Here is an 18,799-nt window from a genome sequence, read left to right as displayed (position 1 = left end):
CAAAAGGTTTTTAAAAGGTCAAAGATTAACAACTGACAAATAGTAAGTGCAATACAAGAAACCAACTTGTTGCTTCACTCCTCTCTCTTTAACTCCTCCTCCTCCTCCTCCTCCTCCTCCTCCTCCTTCTTCTTCTTCTTCCCTCCCCCGCTCTCTTTCTCTCTCTTTCTCTCTCTGCCTTTGTAAGCATTTTCTAAGCTTTACAAAACAGAGAACTTCTCCACTCCTGCTCCCTTTTTGTTTGTTTGCTCTCTTGCTGCAAGAGTTCATGAAATACAGAGCAGCTTGGCAGCTTTGAGCTCCAGCGGGCCTCATTCCCCCTCCCCCCACCGGAGTGGAAACATGTAATTAAAATGCTGTAACTTTGGGGGCTATTTTTATGGAAATCCTCATGGAGCATGTAGCTCTCCCCTTCTTAAAGAGCATTTCCTTCTCTCCCTCCCCCTTCCTCTCCCCCACCTCTATGCAGGCACAAGCCTGTGGTGTGTGTGTGTGTGTGTGTGTGTGTATTTACCTTTACTGAAAATTGTCTGTACTAGCAATAATATAGTTGTGAGATTCCTGGAAGCCAGAAACTTGAGAGTTTGGGGCCCTACACAAATTGATCCTCAAATTTTTACACTAATTTCTTTTCTTCTGACAGTGCAGCTTCTTTTCTGTGTAGTTTGTTCTCACTCTTATCTTAATAGGACTTTAGCTCCTGTTCCCATAGCTCAGAGGGAAGCTCATTGCTGTTTTGAGTAAAACAAACCAACTTTATTTTTAGTGCCCATGACCACCTGCAGTTTAAAGATCTTCCTAAACTCTGCCTTCCACACACAGCTAGGAAGAAGCACTTCAGCTGGAATGAGGAAAGAGCTGAATTTTTATTTCACCTACTTTCAATTCAAAACTCAATTAGCTCTGAAAAATTTCTAATCATATTGTATGAACTGAGATGTGTGGATCCAGTTTCCCCTTCTCTATAGCCCAGCTTCCCCTCACCTCTCTCATTCTTCTTTTCCCCTTCATGAAAATAAAGTTTTTCTCCTAAATGGTCCCATCAATTCTCAGAAAGCATGGAATCTCACAGAGTATTGGGGCAACTGGCAGAGACAACACTAAGAAAATATAACATCTATAGATAAATGATAGATAGATAGATAGATAGATAGATAGATAGATAGATAGATAGATAGATGGATGATACAGATAATTTTTGAAAGCTTAATATGGAAAAATAAAGCAAACCACTTCATTAATAGTTTTAGATTGGTTACATGCTGAAATAATATTTATACATATTTAATTAGGTAAAGTATATTTTTAATAACCTTCACTTGTCTTTTAAAGTATGACTATTCAAAAGAAGTTGTAAATATAGCTTCTGTCACATTCCTGTTGGTTAGTGCTGTTGTAAGTCTTGCTACTCAAACATGGTTCATAGCACATAAACAAATCATATGAATGTGCTCATGTCAAATCTCAGACTCTCGGGCTCACCCAGACGTGCAGAAACAGGGGCGATGGCTAATAAGATCGCATAGCAACCTTAATTCTAAAGTAACTGTAGAGAACAGTGTTGTCAGAACTTAGAACCACTGGGTTTGCCTAATTTACACTTAATTATAGACTGTTGACTTTTAAAGTATATGAAAAAATAAACTTTTCAGAAAAGGAAAGTGAAAATTGTGCAAAATATAATCATTTCTATTGAGTTAGCAATTATAAAATTAATTTCAGTAAATTCTGTTAAACATAACAATTACCAAAAAAGATGTATTTTTATTTGAAAGTTTACACATAGGCAGTATCACTACTATGCTTGTAATTTTTAGCTGAAGAAAATATTTTGTGTGAAATAACGATTCTTCATCTTAAACCACTACTGGCCCACTTTGACTATATGAGGCTGCATTGATGTCTAAGGGTGTTTTGTTTTGTTTGTTTGTGGTACCAAGGATGGAACCCAGGGCCTTAAGCATGGTAGACAAATGCTCTCACACTGATATACCCTAACCCAATATTCAAGTTTTTTGTTATGACAGTTAAGCTTGCTTCTTGCTTATTAACATACCTAATTTGGATTTCATGGATGATAATATCCTTCTCATGAGGATAAAGGACTATGCCTAATTATTGCTTAGTTACATTCTAAGAAGAGAAACCAAGGTCGCAGAGATATATTGACTGAAATGGACAATTTTTAAAGCCTTATCGGTTCATACTATTCTGTTTAAAAACTGCTATCCAAAGTGAAGCAAAGGGTGTTATAATTTAAAAATATAACTATACCACTCTCCCCTTCTTCTCTCTCCAGCAATTCCTATGTCCTCCCTCACTCAATTTGATAGTGTTTTATTATTTTTTCACATATATAATATAAACACCTAAGTATATCAGTACAACCTGCCGAGTCCATTTAGTGTGACTTACCACTTTGTATTGGATAACTATTTAAGGGTCTTATCTCCAGGAGAGGCTAATTCTTCCTCTCTCAGAAGTCTTTGTCTGGAGTGGGACACCCTGGGATTTTTCCCTTCTGCATTAGCAGATCTATTGGTAATATTGTTCAGGTCTTTTGAGGTAGCTAAAGTGAAGCTGCCAGATGTGGAACCACATATCAGGTTGCAATAAACTCATATAAATTGATATGGACCAGTCCCATTAATTTAAACCAATAACATTAACTTTTAATCATATTTAATTATAGCCTCTATGATAGCTCTACGTTTTGTTCATGCCTAGATTCATATGCTTTCTGGGGACAGAGTGAGCCTATCCATATGAACGGTGTGTGTGTTAATGTGTTTATTTGTCCACTTATCCATATAAATAACTTACCTTTCTGTAAAAAGAAATTGTGTGAGTGTGTGTGTGTGTGTGTGTGTGTGTGTGTGTGTGTGTGCTATAATACTAAGGACTTTCTCTTTTAAATCAATAGTTCTCCATAATACCACTCAAGACAGAGGCTACATATAGTCAAAAATTACTAAAACACATCCCTCAGCCTTGCAGGAGTTATGTGATGTATTGCTTCTACTAATTACTTGAGTTCAAACTGAGATAGGAAATCGGTTATAACCATGCACACGGTTGTCCAGTCTTGAAACTCTGATCGTTTATCTTCCTAACTCAAATTACTCTCATAATCCTGTGTGATTTATCTTCACTGCCATTATATAAGTGCCAACTCTCTCGGTCCCAACTGCCATTACCTCTGCTCGGACCTCCATTAGCAATCAAGATTTGTGTCTTAAGTTCTTCCCTGGATTCCTTCATCGTCATTCTCACACCACATAATCTTTTTGTTAGATTGGTTCTTTAGTAGAACCAAAACTATATTTTTGAAGTTTAATGTGAGTTGTTTCTATGTTGTCACAAGCTTCCTATAAATATCCAAAAGCTTTAGATTTTTTATGCAAAGCCCTCATAATTCAAATCCTGTCTCCTCGTATTGTTCCAAGAGCAATCCATGAAGCTAAAGTAACTAGCAAGTCTTCTTGATCCAAGCCCATGTCCAGGCTTTTACCAGTATGTTTCTATATTCTCCTGCACTTTGCTGTGATGTCGCATGAATATGAGATCCTCCCAGATTTATTTGAGCCATGTAATGACTGAAATAATGATTGTGGTCAAGCAGTTTACACTGGGGTCCAATGTTCATTATTTCCCTAATGCAAATTCTATTTTAAAAGTTACAGGTAATGTATGTTATCTTGGTTAGCTTAAATTCAACCAATGTTCGAGATTTCAAAAACAGTAACATTGCGTGCGTGCGTGTGTGTGTGTGTGTGTGTGTGTGTGTGTGTGTGTGTGTGTGTGTGTGTGTGTATGCTCATGAATGTGCTCTCTTTACACAGGAACATGTTGAAGAAGGCAGAGCCAGTCTTTACAAGTCTGTGGTTTCTAACAGTAGCAAGGAGATGTCTTGTTACTCAGATTTTCCATTCCCAGAAGACTACCCAAACTTTGTCCCAAATTCTCTGTTCCTGGAATATCTCAAGCTATATGCAAGCCGGTTCAACCTTCTGAAATGCATTCAGTTCAAGGTAAGATGTGAGCATCAATTAGAAGGCAGGAAGTTTCCTTTGACTTATCTCCTATCTCCTCTCTATAGCACAGCCCTAAGCTCTGTAAATGAGCTAGTGAACTGGTAAGAGTAATGAGGCCTTTGCCTCACACAGAATGGCTAATGCAAAGGTATAAGACATTTCTTAGCAGCTTTTTTTTTTTTTTTTTTTTTTTTTTTTTTTGGTTTTTCGAGACAGGGTTTCTCTGTGGCTTTGGAGCCTGTCCTGGAACTAGCTCTGTAGACCAGGCTGGTCTCGAACTCACAGAGATCCGCCTGCCTCTGCCTCCCGAGTGCTGGGATTAAAGGCGTGCGCCACCACCGCCCGGCTCTTAGCAGCTTTCTTACATTTTGGTATAAAAGCTATTAACTTCATAACTTTGTAAGCGAGATATAAAGCAAATACAAGACAAAAATAAAGTACTTTTACAAAAAAAGAAAACAAATGTAGAAGCCCAAAGGCATTTGAATGTTAAAGCAAACAATGAAGTCAGTCAAAAGGACTTAAAAAAAACCCAACTTCTTCTGATGTTTTAAAAAAGAAAGACAGCAAAACCTCTTGATTAGTAAGCAATTTTTACTTTGAAGTTTGACCTGTATTAATTTTCTTATAAACAGCTTGGAATTGGAAGTAGACTACTTACTTATGTAACTTTTGAAGACCTGGGTTTGCTCCCCAGCACACAATCAATAAAACAGAGCTTAATACTCATTTGCATATGTGTATTCGATGGAAACAAAAAAATATGTTATCTGTAAACCTTGGAATACTCCTAAATAATTAGGGCCATAAGGTTAGCAGTCAATCTCTGGTTGTGTTTTGTCTAAGACTTTATACTAAGCATGGTTATGCTAAGATAACTATGATCAACTTTTATTTTCAATGATATATAATCATTGTCTCTGTTAAAGGAACTATTGTTAAAGAAAGTTCTCTGTGATAAACAAGGTTGCATAACAGAAAGAATAATTTTCAAGCCTCATCAGAAACATGAATTGGGACTTGGAATAGAGGGCTTGCCTAGCACACCACATCTGAAAACCTGGGTTTGAGCAGCAGAACATAAGTAATGAATTAAAACTTGACAGTCATAACCGGCCAGTGGTGGCACATGCCTTTAATCTCAGCACTCTGGAGGCAGAGGCAGATGGATTTCTGTGAGTATGAAGCCAGCCTAGTCTACAAGAGGTAGTTCCAGGACAGGCTCCAAAGCTACAGAGAAACCCTGTCCCAGAAAACCAAAACCAAACCAAAACAAACAAACAAAAAAGCCTTAATACTCATTTACATATATGAGTTCAATAAAAAACAAACAAAAAATAGATTATTTGAGCCCAAGGTTCTATCATTGCCAATAAGAATTCGAGTGAATCATTCAATACCTTTGGTTTTCACTTTTTCAAACTTAAAAGCTTTCTACCTAATACATCATATTCAGTTAGATAGCCTGACTGGGATTTTAGGGTGCTTGTCCTTAAGTAGGCTTGGGATTTCTATTCTAGACCTCTTGAAAAATCCACTAGTAAATCAGTCAGCCCTGAAAACAAACTTGATATCTGCTAATCATGTCTGTGATTCTTTTCAGACCAAAGTATGCAGTGTAACAAAATGTCCAGATTTTGCTACCTCTGGACAATGGGAAGTGGTCACTCTCCATGAAGGGAAGCAAAGCTCAGCTATATTTGATGCTGTCATGGTCTGCACTGGTTTTCTAACTAATCCTCACTTGCCGCTGGATTCCTTTCCAGGTACAGAATTTTCTACCAATTACCTTCAATTGTTTCAAGCACCCATCCTGATACATGGTTGGTCCCGAGATGAATTCTTAGGGCTCTTTCATTACATAGTTAAAATTGTGATGTAACATTTTTTTCCAAGGAGAACTTTTTCTAACCAGACACTTTTTGGCTTTCAAACAAATTACTAATGCAAACGAGAATCGTGGGTGACATGCTAAGAAGGGTTCTGCTTCACTGAGGTTCCATGCTCCTCCCTAAGTGACAGGCAGTACTTAGTCTTCTGAAATCTGGGATGCTTACACAACTTGCTCACCTCAGCAGCTGCTGCTCACTGCTAAATTTGAGTTTAAAGGACAGAAAAGGTAGTCTTGGAATAATGGAATGAGAAACTTGATTTGTGCTTGCTTGCTTGCTTGCTTGCTTGCTTGCTTGCTTGCTTGCTTGCCTCCCTCAGAGTGGGCAAATAAAAGCTTCCTGGCACTGGAACAATAGCCCAAAGGGAAATTAATCTCAGGATACAAGTTAAGACATTGTCAGGTCTCAGTTCCTTTACCTAGCTTTTGCAACCATAATTCATGCTACTCTGTGCCAAATTCCAGCTCTATATCAACTCAGAGATATAGAAGATCCAATGACTTAGAAGTTTATTTCATCTGCAGGAAGTTTTCAAAAAAAAAAAAAAACACAAAAGTTAGCCAAGGAAAATTTTCTCCAGATCTTCTCGACATGACCTGAAGTGATCCCAAGATCCATCTTACACTATCTCACCTACCTCCAGTTGGCCTGGATCCAACCCAGAGCTCACTCAGCTCAGGTCAGATTAGGATAAGTAGACCCTGAAAACTTCCCTAGGACAGAATTGCTAAATTGAAAAGAACCTAGCAGACATCTTCTTAATTCAGGAAGCTTCCCTAAGCAACCCAAGCCTAGGCCAGTGAGATGGCTCAGTAGGGAAGGGTGCTTTCTGGGCACATGTAATGTTAGCCAAGGGCACACACATGCACACACACACACACACACACACACACACACAGACACACACACATTAAAATAAACAAAGATCTCTAAGCTTCTACTTAAATAGATTCAGTAAGAGACTCTCGTGAGCCCTCAAGGCAACATTAACACTTGGCACTCTTGCCTGCAGATCAAAGCCTTGAAAAGCCAGCCAGCCATTCAACTATCTCTGAAAGAGCTCCTCATATAGGATCACCCCCCCCAAGAACCCAGGAAACTTCATAGTATAGAAAAACAACCCCCCCCCCCAAAAAAAACCCATGTACTCAGTACTCACAATATATTACACTAAGAGTTGATAACTCAGAAGTGAGTTCAACCTGTAACTAGTATTAAAGGCATAAAATAGGGTTTGGTATAGGAATCACAAACCACATAAGACCTGGAGCAATAGCAGTAGTCCAAACTCAGAAATGCCATGTTCTGAACCTGCCCTGGGAGCTATATCAGACTGGAATAGCGCAGACTAGGAATGCAGGCAAGCCACTCTGTTCGGTTTGATCTGGATGAGCTGCCTATCTGCAAAGCAAACTAAGCCCCACGGCTCACCAGATAACAGTCTTCAGCCTCTTCCATCCCTTTTCTAAGCCTGCAGGTGTGTTGAGTTGCTGAAAAATTGAAGAAATCAGCTCACTTTACCCAAATGCTTGTATCACAAATCAAGTGAAGAGGGCTACATAAAGGCTACAGCCCTTAATATCATTTTTATCAGACACTGCCAATTTGAAATCCCTGGCTCCGTGGCTCTCTGGGAGGCTCTGAGCTCCAAGACTCTGACCCTGACTTTAAATGGAGGCTTCCCAGCTCTGCCATTTCCTCCCTACTTTGGGGTGGTTGTGAACCATGACAAAAATTTAAGTGAGGATATCCAAAATATTTATCACAGGTTCTGAAAGCAATTCCAAATGGTGAGTTGTCAAGAGTCTTGGTAAAAACTAATGAGTATCACAATTAGAATTAGTGTGCCATTTCCCCAAAATAACTAGTTATATTTCTTTAGTTACATACATTCTGGTATTTGTTTACACAGACATATTTACCTGCTGTAAATTCTTACTTTGTCCTCCTGGGAGGTAAAAGAGGAAGGTATTGATCCAGAGGAGACTCGTGTGGTTTGTTTCTTATCTGTTCATTTGTATCTCAGACAGACTGAGGGAGAGATATTCTAAGGTAACTACAAATCAAGAGACAACTCTATGATCCATCGTGCCCTTTTCCAGATATCTTTTCCTGAAAGGTCTCTGACCTATATAGAGTTCCTGAACTGAGTTCATTCTTGAACTTTGTAAAAATTTGGACCAAATACTAAATGATCTCAAATGTGCCTAAGTTTTGACCAGGATTCATGCCAGACTGTGCGTGATCCAATGTGAACTACAGAGCTGCCTAGTCTTAAGACAGCCACTTCCTGCAGTCACAGTGTTTATCCTGAGAGCCTAGACGACTTATCATTCTTCTACAGTGATAAGCCAGGGTCTCTGTTAAGCATATTGTGTAATGCAGCCTTGGGAGGATTTTCCAAAAGCCTTCTGTTTGCATTGGGATGTCTCAATGGGATTTGGCCCCAACATCCTGAGCTATCTCTGAGCCCAGGAGCTGTAGTCCTGATGTCACACCAACCTTTTCTCTCTGAGCAAACTCTGACTCAGCGAGCTCAGCCTGAACTGTGGACCGTGAGCAAACATCTCCAAACAAAACCTTTGTGAGTGGGGACCATAGTTCACAGGTCTTATTCCCACATATTATCTAGTACAATGCCTGGCACACAGTCAGGGCCCCCCAAAAGTTTGATTAATGAAATCAGTGATTCACTTCTCTGCTCTTTCTCCTGTTTATGAAAAGCTATACAACGTAAGTAAATCCCCTGCCAAGTAGAACATGCCCCTCCCATTGCCATCCGTCTACCCTGACGTGATAACAATGCCTCGCAGGTCTGTGTGGCCTGTTCTGTGTCTCAGTACTTCAGATTAGCACTTCATCATTTGGTGAGCACAATGAGAGCTCTGTCTAGTGAAATAATTAACCCTTTTCCCCACAATCACACAAGCAATTAAGTAAATAATTGCCAGATAACATTATGTGAACTTGTATATTAATATTCCAAGTTTTCTCAAACTAGAGTGTCCTAGTATTAATAAAAGAAGCCTAAATCATCTTTCAAGGTGTTGCCAGAGGGAAATATTTATGCTTCATTTACTGAATTTACAAGTTCTCTGTGTGTTCTTCTTTTCTCTATAGGTCTGAAAAACTTTAAAGGACAGTACTTCCACAGCCGACAGTATAAACATCCGGACATATTTAAGGACAAGAGAGTCCTTGTGGTCGGAATGGGAAATTCTGGCACAGATATTGCTGTGGAGGCCAGCCATTTAGCAAAAAAGGTACCCCTCTTGATGTTACCTAATGAAACCATCTTAACATGTATGTTTTAGTCAAACAGTGTTTGACATTATGATAAATGTCAAACATTATGATAAACATCAAAAGACTAAAATGCCCAACAGAAAACTATTTTTTTTTTTTTTGGAGACTAGGGTCTTTCTACTATGTCACCCTTGCTAGCCTAAAACTCAATACATAGATCAGGTTCGCCTTGAAATTGTAATAATCTTCCTGCTTCTGCCTTCAGAGTGCTGAAATTACGGGCTTATGCCACCAGATCCAGCTAACAACAGATTTTTGAAGGACTTCTGGCTTGTTTCAAGACAAGGTTTCACGTAGTTCAGGCTAGCCCGGAGCTTGCTGTCTAGCTGACAATGACCTTGAACTCCTATTCCCCTTGTCACTCAGTGCCATAATTATAGGCATGCGCCATCATGCCCAGCTCAATGCTTAGGCTGAGTATCATATACTCTACTGTGGGTCCCAGTTGCCACCTTTGCTCCAGACCTTGATTCTGTAACACTTAATTTTTTTTAAAAAAAAAAATTATTTATTTATTTATTATACAATATTCTGTCTGTGTGTATGTCTTCAGGCCAGAAGAGGGCACCAGACCTCATTACAGATGGTTGTGAGCCACCATGTAGATGCTGGGAATTGAACTCAGAACCTTTGGAAGAGCAGGCAATGCTCTTAAACACTGAGCCATCTCTCCAGCCCTGTAACACTTAATTTTGTCACTTTCCTTACCCTCCAAACAGAGCTACAGGAAATGTTTTCTTCACCCAGTCCTGTGGGTCCCTCAATCCTGGCAAGGCTTTCTTGCTAACGGCTCTCATTGACCCTTCTTTCTTTAGTTGCTGCTCTCCCAGGTCCCCACCACCTCATGCTGAGCCTGCCTCCTTTTCTACTAACAAACTGGAGAGACAGTTAATATTTCCCTGGATTACTCATTGCCAAGTACTGCACTAGATGCTCCTGATCCATTACTTCACCAAAGCAAGTACTGCCCATGCCCCTGATTACAGACCAGTAAACCAGGAATGAGAGACATAACGAGCATAAAGTCATGCCACTGCCTGGTATTCAAGGAAGTCCTCAAACCCAAGCCTCACGGACTCAAAGTCCAAGAGTTAGGAATCTGCCCTTCGTCCCAACAGCCCCACCCACAGTCCTCTCTTCCACTCTTAACAAACAGTGCAGACTCCACATCACCAACAAACAAATCCTCTGAAAAGCCACTGTGCTGATTGCTCTCTGATGATCATAAACAGTTCGAGGAAAGAAAAGGGTTATTTGGCTGAAACTCCCAGGTCACAGTCTATCAGTGAAGAAAGTAAAGGCAGAAACCACCAAGGGACACTCACTGCTTACTGACTTACTCCCTGGCTTATGTTCGACTAGCTTTCTTACGCAACCTAGGCCCTCCTGTTCAGGGACGCTGCTGCTGCCCACAATGAGCTGGGATCTCCTGTACTGATCATGAATCAGGACAGTCTCTCACAGATGTGACCACAGGCCAACCTGATTGAGGCAGTTCTTCAGTTGACATAATAAATGTCAAACATTTTGATAAATGTCATAATTATGGAAAGCACTCCATGATCTGGTTCAAATCTTCCATTTAAATTCTTATCGAAGGACTGCTTTTGGCCTTTCCACTTCCTTGTCTTTATTTCCTCTTTGACACACCAGCAAAGATGTGTGTGTGTGTGTGTGTGTGTGTGTGTTTCAAGACAGGGTTTCTCTGTGTAACAGCTCTGACTGTCCTAGAACTTGCTCTTGTAGACCATGCTAGCCTTGAACTCACAGAGATCCACCTGCCCCTGCCTCCCTAGTGCTAGGATTAAAGGCGTGCACCACCACCGCCCAGCATGATCTCTCTCTTATACTGAAAAAATACATTTATATTTGGTACAAAGTGAGCTTTCCCTACTCAGGATGCACCAATCCAACAAACCAAGAAGCACTCTCATGGAGCACGAAGCTGTAGCAGAAAAAGATGCCAGATAAATAAGTGGGGAAAAAAAGCATGAAGAAAAATATCGAGGGTGTGTAACTTTGAGATTCTCCCATTACTTTAGACAAAGGAACTCTTCATTCACTAGAACATCAGTTAATTGATTTGAAGAAACTTAGCAATTTGGAGACATTGTCCTGAAGAAAAAGAAAGGAACTTCTGAAAACAAAACTTAGAAGGATTGGGGCCACTACAGTCTCCATCTGTGTTAACATTGTTTCTCCTTCCCTAATTATCTAGAAATTCCTGTAATAAAAAATCATGCTTTGACATTTATCTTGTCACTTTTGAATTAACAAAGAAATGTCTGTGCCCCTGGTTTGAAGTAGAAGTGATGTCTACCATGCTGTATGGCAAAGGGGCAGCATCAGTCAGTGCAACTTGCTCCTATCAGAACCTCTGATGGGCCTGAGGCTCATACCACGTTTCCAAGGCTGTGCCCACTGTCCATGATGTAATAACATTGCACAAAAGTAACAACACTGGCTGTACCCTTCATGCCTCAGTTATGTAGGAGAAGAAGCAATGTGTTCAGTCTGCTTGGATCAGCAAACAACAGATTGGGTAGGCAAATGTTTTGCTTTCTGAACGGTTATTCAGAAAATTACTTACAGTGTGGATATCAAAACACTATTTTCTTAGCCTCATCAGCTAAAAGGTAAATGAAAATGGTCAAATGGCCAATATGACTGAGAAAGAAGGACAGATGGAAGAGAGGGAGGGAGGGTGGGAAGGAGGGAATACCCAAATTAATACTTTAATGAGTTGTATTGCCGGTCAAGCCAGTACTTATATTGATATCACCTTTGTAGACAACTCCCCATTTCTGCTGTACCCTGTTCTCAATGCCTCCAGTGGGTATATAAAATTACAACCAAAAGTCCGTGGCCTTCTCATATGAGACTTAAGGCTCTCTGTAAATTGCTATTATCTCTCAATCTGGTGAACATCCTGTGGTGTTTTAATGCTCTGTAAATCCAAACTATGGGAGGAACCAAGATTATCTTGTCAGGTGTGTGTTTTCACAGTAACAGACATATTATATCAGTCTTCACCCCTGTAACTCTTTGGTTGGTTCCAGGTGTTCCTCAGCACCACCGGAGGGGCATGGGTGATCAGCCGTGTCTTTGATTCAGGTTACCCGTGGGACATGATATTCATGACACGATTTCAGAACATGTTCAGAAATTTTCTCCCAACTCCAATTGTGAGTTGGTTGATATCAAAAAAGATGAACAGCTGGTTCAACCATGTGAATTACGGTGTGGCTCCGGAAGACAGGTAAATGGATCTGACGATGGGTGTTATGAAGAGAGAGTGTTGACCTTTTCAATAGCAGCGAGAAGGTTGAGTGTTTAAAAAAACATACAAGTTTATCATTAAAAGGACGAGGAGTGGGTGGGGGGTGGGAACAGTAAGTGGTAAACATATTTCTTAACTCTTGGATATGGCTCGTCCAAGATTGGCAGCTCTGGTCCCGCCAAGGAGAGTAAAGAAAAGACTCCGGGGTTGACCTACAGCTCTCTCTGCTCATGTTTTTGTTTAGGACTCAGCTGAGAGAGCCTGTGCTAAATGATGAGCTCCCAGGCCGTATCATCACTGGGAAAGTGTTGATCAAGTCAAGTATCAAGGAGGTGAAGGAAAACTCTGTCATATTTAACAACACCCCAAAGGAAGAGCCTATCGATATCATCGTCTTTGCCACTGGATACACCTTTGCTTTCCCTTTCCTCGACGAATCTGTAGTGAAAGTTGAGGATGGCCAAGCATCACTGTACAAGTACATCTTGCCTGCACATCTGCCCAAACCAACTCTGGCTGTGATTGGCCTCATCAAACCCCTGGGCTCCATGATACCCACAGGAGAAACACAAGCTCGATGGGTTGTTCAGGTCCTAAAAGGTAACTGTGTGAGAAATAGCTGGGCACATTTATTAAGTTGTTGTTTGCTTTGTGAACTTTAATCCTGGACATTAAAAATGGAATCCATTCAATAAGAACTATTCTGGCATAGTGACACGTCACCACAGCACAAATGATAAATCAGGAATTAGAAAAACACGTGCCTCCCTAGTATTTTGACTGAATCAACTTGTTCAATGAAAATTAAAGCTTCAGACGATTAAATGACACCATTGATCAAACCAGGTTTGACGTTCTATCACATTAAGTAGCTAGTGAGAGGGCCAAGTATTCATGTCATCAGTCAATAGTGTTAATGCCAGGAACACACCAGTCATCTCAGGCAACTGACACATTTGCAGAAAAACAGGTAAGTAGCTGGGTACATGAAAAATGAGGGATCAGCAACGAGAAAGCAACCGTGTCCATCAGCCAAAACCTAGAGCTAAAGCTAAACTGGGCTGTCGTGTGTTCATCTTATAGGTGCGACCACAGTACCACCCCCAAGTGTCATGATGGCAGAAGTTAATGAAAGGAAGAAAAACAAGCACAGCGGGTGAGTGCGCTGATGGGGGTCTTTATGAATGACAGCCTAGGTGACGAAACAGTGAAGTGGAGACGAGGCAAAGAGAGGTGTCTGAGACGGAAGAAAAACTTAGGAGAGCCTGTGTACAGAGAGAGGAGGCAAGGGGTTCAACTAAGGCATCTTTAAACTCCCAGAATCATCTAGTAAGGAGCCCGCACAGACCAGGCACGGTACCTCACATTTTATCCACAATCAGCAGGCAGAGCTATGTTTCCCCAGAGGTTCTGTTTACTCAAGAAGTCTCTACTGGCTTTGTTTTTCATCCAAGTCCTTACTCTAAAGCAAGAGTCAGCTGACCTTGCCCTCTGATACAGACCCACTGACCTAGTTTCTCGTTTTCATTTTCAAATAGTTGTTGAAGATAAAGATTTTTCAATATTTGTTAGTTAGGTACAATTTAAGTCAGGGTGACTTACATGGTTTTGTCGCAATGCAGCCATGCTCACTCATTGTGCGTTGTCAATGCTGCCCTTGTGTTGCCAGGGAGACGTCCTACAGTAGACAAAGAAGCTGTTAGCATTTCCAGTGGGCATTCAGATGGGGTGCTGCTTATGCTCTGCTCTTCATGCCCACTCAAGCGCCAAAGGGAATAGAAGGAACATGGGTGACAAAGAGAGCCATGGCTATCATCTACTATGGCTCCCAAGCAGCAAAATTATCTCTGACTTTATCTGTTTTACTTTCTACTGAGCAAATCTTCACTTGAAAATCTAAAGAGTTCTCTGGGGGATTTTTGAAAGAGGGAAATCTTAAAATGAGCTAGGGAGATAACTTCATTTGTAAAGTACCTTGTGGGCATCAAGACCTAAGTTTGGTCCCCAGAATATGAATAAAAGCCATCTGTACTGGGAAATGCTTTCAATTCTCAGTTCTGAGAAGGCAGATTCCTAGGGCTCACTGACTGGCGACTGGCCAGCCTAGCATACTTGGAAATTTTTCAGAAAGGCTCTGTTTTCAAAAAAAGGGCCTGAGGAACAACATCCCAGCTTGTCTTCTTGCCTCTATACACATACACACACATTCGCATATACGCCTGCATATATAAATGCAGCCACACACATGTATATGCACACTAAGAGAGAATTATCCAAATTCATTGCTTTATACCTGTAATCTCAGTGCTTGAGAGGCTACAGCAGGAGGATTGCTGCGAGTCTGAAGCCAGCTTAGACTGCATAATGAAACTCTGGCCAATGTGAGATTAAGAATAAGGCCTTTTTAATTAATTATTCCATTTTATTAAGTGACTTGTCTCATTCATAGATTCTCACTTTCAGATGTTGCTCTAGCTTTGTCTAAGCATTAAGGTTCAAAACAATGAAAGCATTGCAGATATTTCTTCTCTAAAAGGTGGGGTGGACATATGTGTACATGTGTGCCTGCATCTCCTACATGCAGAGGCCTTCATAGGCCATAAGAGAACATCCAATCCTTGGGACTAGAGTTACAGGCAGTTATGAGCTTCCATGTGTGTGCTGGGAACTCTGAACTGCTGAGCCTTCTCTCCAGCTCTGATGTTTTTCCTTTATACTCAGTCTAGAATATGGTCTTGTCACATTATAGGATGCCAGTACAATGGGTAAATAATTACAACTGTTGGGTAGTGTAGAATCTTCCTGTCACAAGAGCCAGCCAATGAGTCAAAGGATTAGTAGGAAAGGTATGAGAATTTCACTCTACAGAATTTTGTGGCTTGTCATACTATACAAAAGAAGAAACAATTGCGTTTTAAGAAAGATTGAAGCCAAGTGTGGTGACTCATGATTGTGATCTCAGCACTAGAAAGTGTAATAAGAGGAGAGGGCTACGTTCCCGGCCTCGGATAGCTTAACCCCTGATATAACCACACAGAAATCTGCATTAATTAAACACTGCCTGGCCCATTAGCTCTAGCCTCTTTTTGGCTAATTCTTACATCTTGATTCAACCCATTTCTAATAATCTGTGTAGAACCATGAGGTCGTGGCTTACCGGGAAAGATTCAGCATGTCTGACCTGGCAGCTTCATGGCGGCTCTCTGTCTCTGTCTTCTTCCTCCCAGCATTCTGTTCTATCTACTCTGCCCACATAAGTTCTGCCCTATCAAAAGGCCAAGGCAGTCTCTTTATTCAACCAATGAAAGCAACATACAAACAGAAGACCCTCCTATACCAAGGGAGGTTGAGACAGGAAGATTTCCATGAGTGAGAAGCCAGTCTTGGTGACATCTTGAAACCTTGTTCCAAAGAAGTAACAAAAGAAATAGGAAAAGACCATTTTAGATGCCCATGCATAATGGGAGATCACACTAGGTTGTTCCCAACTGAGTGGCAGAGTTTACTTTGGACAGAGATTTAATTTCCTTATTCTAGGATTATCATCATCATGACTGTCATTTCTTTTCTTCCATTTCTTCCTGTTGGAAAGGTTTGGTTTGTGCTATTGCAAGGCTTTGCAAACAGACTATATACCATACATTGATGACCTCCTGACCTCTATCAAGGCAAAACCGGATTTGCGGGCCATGCTTCTGACCGACCCACGCCTGGCTCTGAGCATCTTCTTTGGCCCATGCACACCATATCATTTTCGCCTGACTGGTCCAGGAAAATGGGAAGGAGCCAGAAATGCCATCTTGACCCAGTGGGACAGGGCGCTAAAAGTCACCAAAACTCGAATTGTACCAGAGTCCCCGTCTCCCTTTGAAACTTTGCTCAAACTCTTTAGTTTTCTGGCCTTTCTTGTGGCTGTTTTCTTGGTTTTCCTGTAAGTATAAGATCTAACTGGCTTTTCAGGTGCAGGGAGTGCTATGCTCCCACCCCTCTAATGTAGTAAGTTTGCCTTCGTAGTCATAAACCATGTCCAGAGAGTGAAACCCAAGTTCTCCCCTTCGCAGCTCACCCCACGGACACCCTGGTATTTTTGAGCCTCTAACAACTTTATTGGGTTTAATTCAAAAAGATAATACCCAACAATTTTGTTCATTTAAAGCGCAGGGAGGATCCAGGCCCATTTTGAGGGAGGAGCTGCCCCAGAGAACATTCTGAGTATTCTTTCCCCTGAAGCCTCATGAAACCCCCTACCTCGCAGAATCTTGGCACTCAAATGGTTCTCTGCGTATTGATTGTCTATAAATAAAGTGGAAGAAACTTGTACTAACAAGTGGCCTCTTGTTCTCTTTTTTTTTGCGGACTGGAAGAAAAAAGAATGTGGGTGGTAATGAATAAAGTCCCTAAGAAGATGGGGGGCAGGGAGATGGCTCAGAGGTTAAGAGCTCTGGCTGCTTTTCCAGAAGACCTGGGTTCATTTCCAAGATCCACATCGCAGCTCACAACTGTCTGTAATTTCAGTTCCAGGGGATCTGATGCCCAACATATATGCAGGCAAAAACAAAAAAAAAAAAAAATACACTGTACAGAAAATAAAAAACAAGTAATTTTTAAAAAAAAAAAAAAGAAGGTGGTAGGTCAATGAGCTAGACAGTTTTCAAGGGGGTATAGGCCTCCTGCTCCAAATGTCCTTTATCAGGCTGCTTTAGGAGGTGGGAGGGGCACCTCTTCTTAAGACTCAACCCATTTCACTGGAACTCATTAGATAAAGAACACAGCCAAGACACCTCTATTAGGAAGAAAAGAAAGAGAGAAATCAATGCAAACACCATCTCAAAAGCAATATTTGACCAGACTATATATAGCCAGTTCCTCTTGCAAATAGGATAAAAGTGTGGTAACTTGCCAGGGGCAAGCTTGGGCTTTTTCACCTATTTAATAGGCTTATATATGAAGCCTCACCTCACAAGAGGAGAACTCCGGCATCAGACAAGAGTGGGTGCTGGGGTAAAATTAAATAAAGATTATTTCCCTTTAACCTGCCCCACTGGCTCCCAGGGTTCTCTCTAATATCCCTCTTGACCCATTTCACTAGGGAGCAGACAGTCAGAGTAAAAAACTGTCCCCCACTGAGAACATCCAGGAGGACTTCTAAAGAGCCCTGCAGAGGAGTTGATACTTTAACTTCCTTCAGTAATCTAATGAGGATCGGGGAGGAGCTGATTAGTGGCCCGCATGAGACAGGTCACAGATGCCCCAGATCACAGTGGCACCACATTCTGGCTCTACCGACCCTGTAAATCAGAAGAGCTTCTGAAGTAACCAGTCTCTTGGGGCAATTTTATAGTTTCTGAAATCGTTTCTCATATACTCTCTCAGCACTCCCTGTTGGACTAGCCTTAAATTGAGATGCCCATTTCCTATACCAATTCTCTTGGTCTTTCCACATGCCTAACTTTGGAGGGATGCTTAGAGAAGCAAGCCTAAACCTTAGGACCAAAGGGCGCTATCACTTACTAGCTGTGTAATGTTGACCAAATAAGTTACTAAACCAGCAGGGTCTATATAGTAAGTTCAAAGCCACCCAGAGCTACATAATAAGACCCTATCTATAAAAACGAATGAAAGAAAGAAAGAAAGAAAGAAAGAAAGAAAGAAAGAAAGAAAGAAAGAAAGATCTGCTACAAAGATAGATGAACCTGTAAGACATTATGCTAACCCTGTCATAGGAAGACAAGACAAGCGCCATATGATTCTACTTATGTGAAGCATCTATAATTTTCTAATTTGTAGAAGCAAAGAACACAATAGTAGTTGCTAAGGGGCAACCATAGGAAAGAACAGTTGTTATACAATTGGTATGAAGTTTCAATTATGTAAGAGAAGAAAACTGGATAAATCGGCTGTAAACAGTCCCTACAGTTACTAATCCTATACTGGTCCCTGAAAAATTAAGATAGTGTATCTCATGTTACATGTCTTCCCTGCACACAGACTCGAGAAACAAAAGGTGGGCGAGGAAACTGTCCAGGCACTCACACAGGGAAAGAGGAGGTAGCCTGGGCTACACAGCAAAACCTGGGAGAGGAGAGGGGAGGGGAAGCAAGGAAATGAGTGAAGGAGGGAAGAGAGGAGGGGCAGGCTCTGACTAACGCCTCAGCGTATTGGGCTTCTCTTCCCAAAGGACAGCATTTAGAGAAACTGAGCAGACCGCTAGCTTCCCAGTCAGGTCTTATCTGTCCACCTTTATTTGTGTTGCCTTCCTGACTCCTCCAGGTGTTTGCATTTCTGAC

General features: G+C 41.1%; 1 protein-coding gene across 3 annotated transcripts in view; it reads left to right on the top strand.

The window, feature by feature from the left end:
* Fmo1 (flavin containing monooxygenase 1) overlaps positions 1-16,839 on the top strand; it is a 30,574-nt gene extending 13,735 nt beyond the window's left edge. For 2 of the 3 annotated variants that reach the window (XM_013352556.2, XM_005363975.3), the window contains exons 3-9: positions 3,843-4,031; positions 5,638-5,800; positions 9,047-9,189; positions 12,292-12,491; positions 12,757-13,112; positions 13,596-13,668; positions 16,105-16,461. In XM_013352556.2, the coding sequence (XP_013208010.1) occupies positions 3,843-4,031; positions 5,638-5,800; positions 9,047-9,189; positions 12,292-12,491; positions 12,757-13,112; positions 13,596-13,668; positions 16,105-16,447 (1,467 nt within the window). In that variant the 3' untranslated portion in view covers positions 16,448-16,461. Of the gene's footprint in view, positions 1-3,842; positions 4,032-5,637; positions 5,801-9,046; positions 9,190-12,291; positions 12,492-12,756; positions 13,113-13,595; positions 13,669-16,104 lie in introns of all 3 variants that reach the window. The other variant, XM_013352555.1, reaches the window with a different exon arrangement.
* Positions 16,840-18,799: the final 1,960 nt, after the last annotated feature.

The sequence above is a fragment of the Microtus ochrogaster genome (genome assembly GCF_000317375.1).
Source record: "Microtus ochrogaster isolate Prairie Vole_2 chromosome 6 unlocalized genomic scaffold, MicOch1.0 chr6_random_2, whole genome shotgun sequence".
In the NCBI taxonomy this organism is placed as follows: domain Eukaryota; kingdom Metazoa; phylum Chordata; class Mammalia; order Rodentia; family Cricetidae; genus Microtus; species Microtus ochrogaster.
Note: the sequence above shows the minus strand (reverse complement) of the source record. Positions and strands in the feature narration are given on the sequence as shown.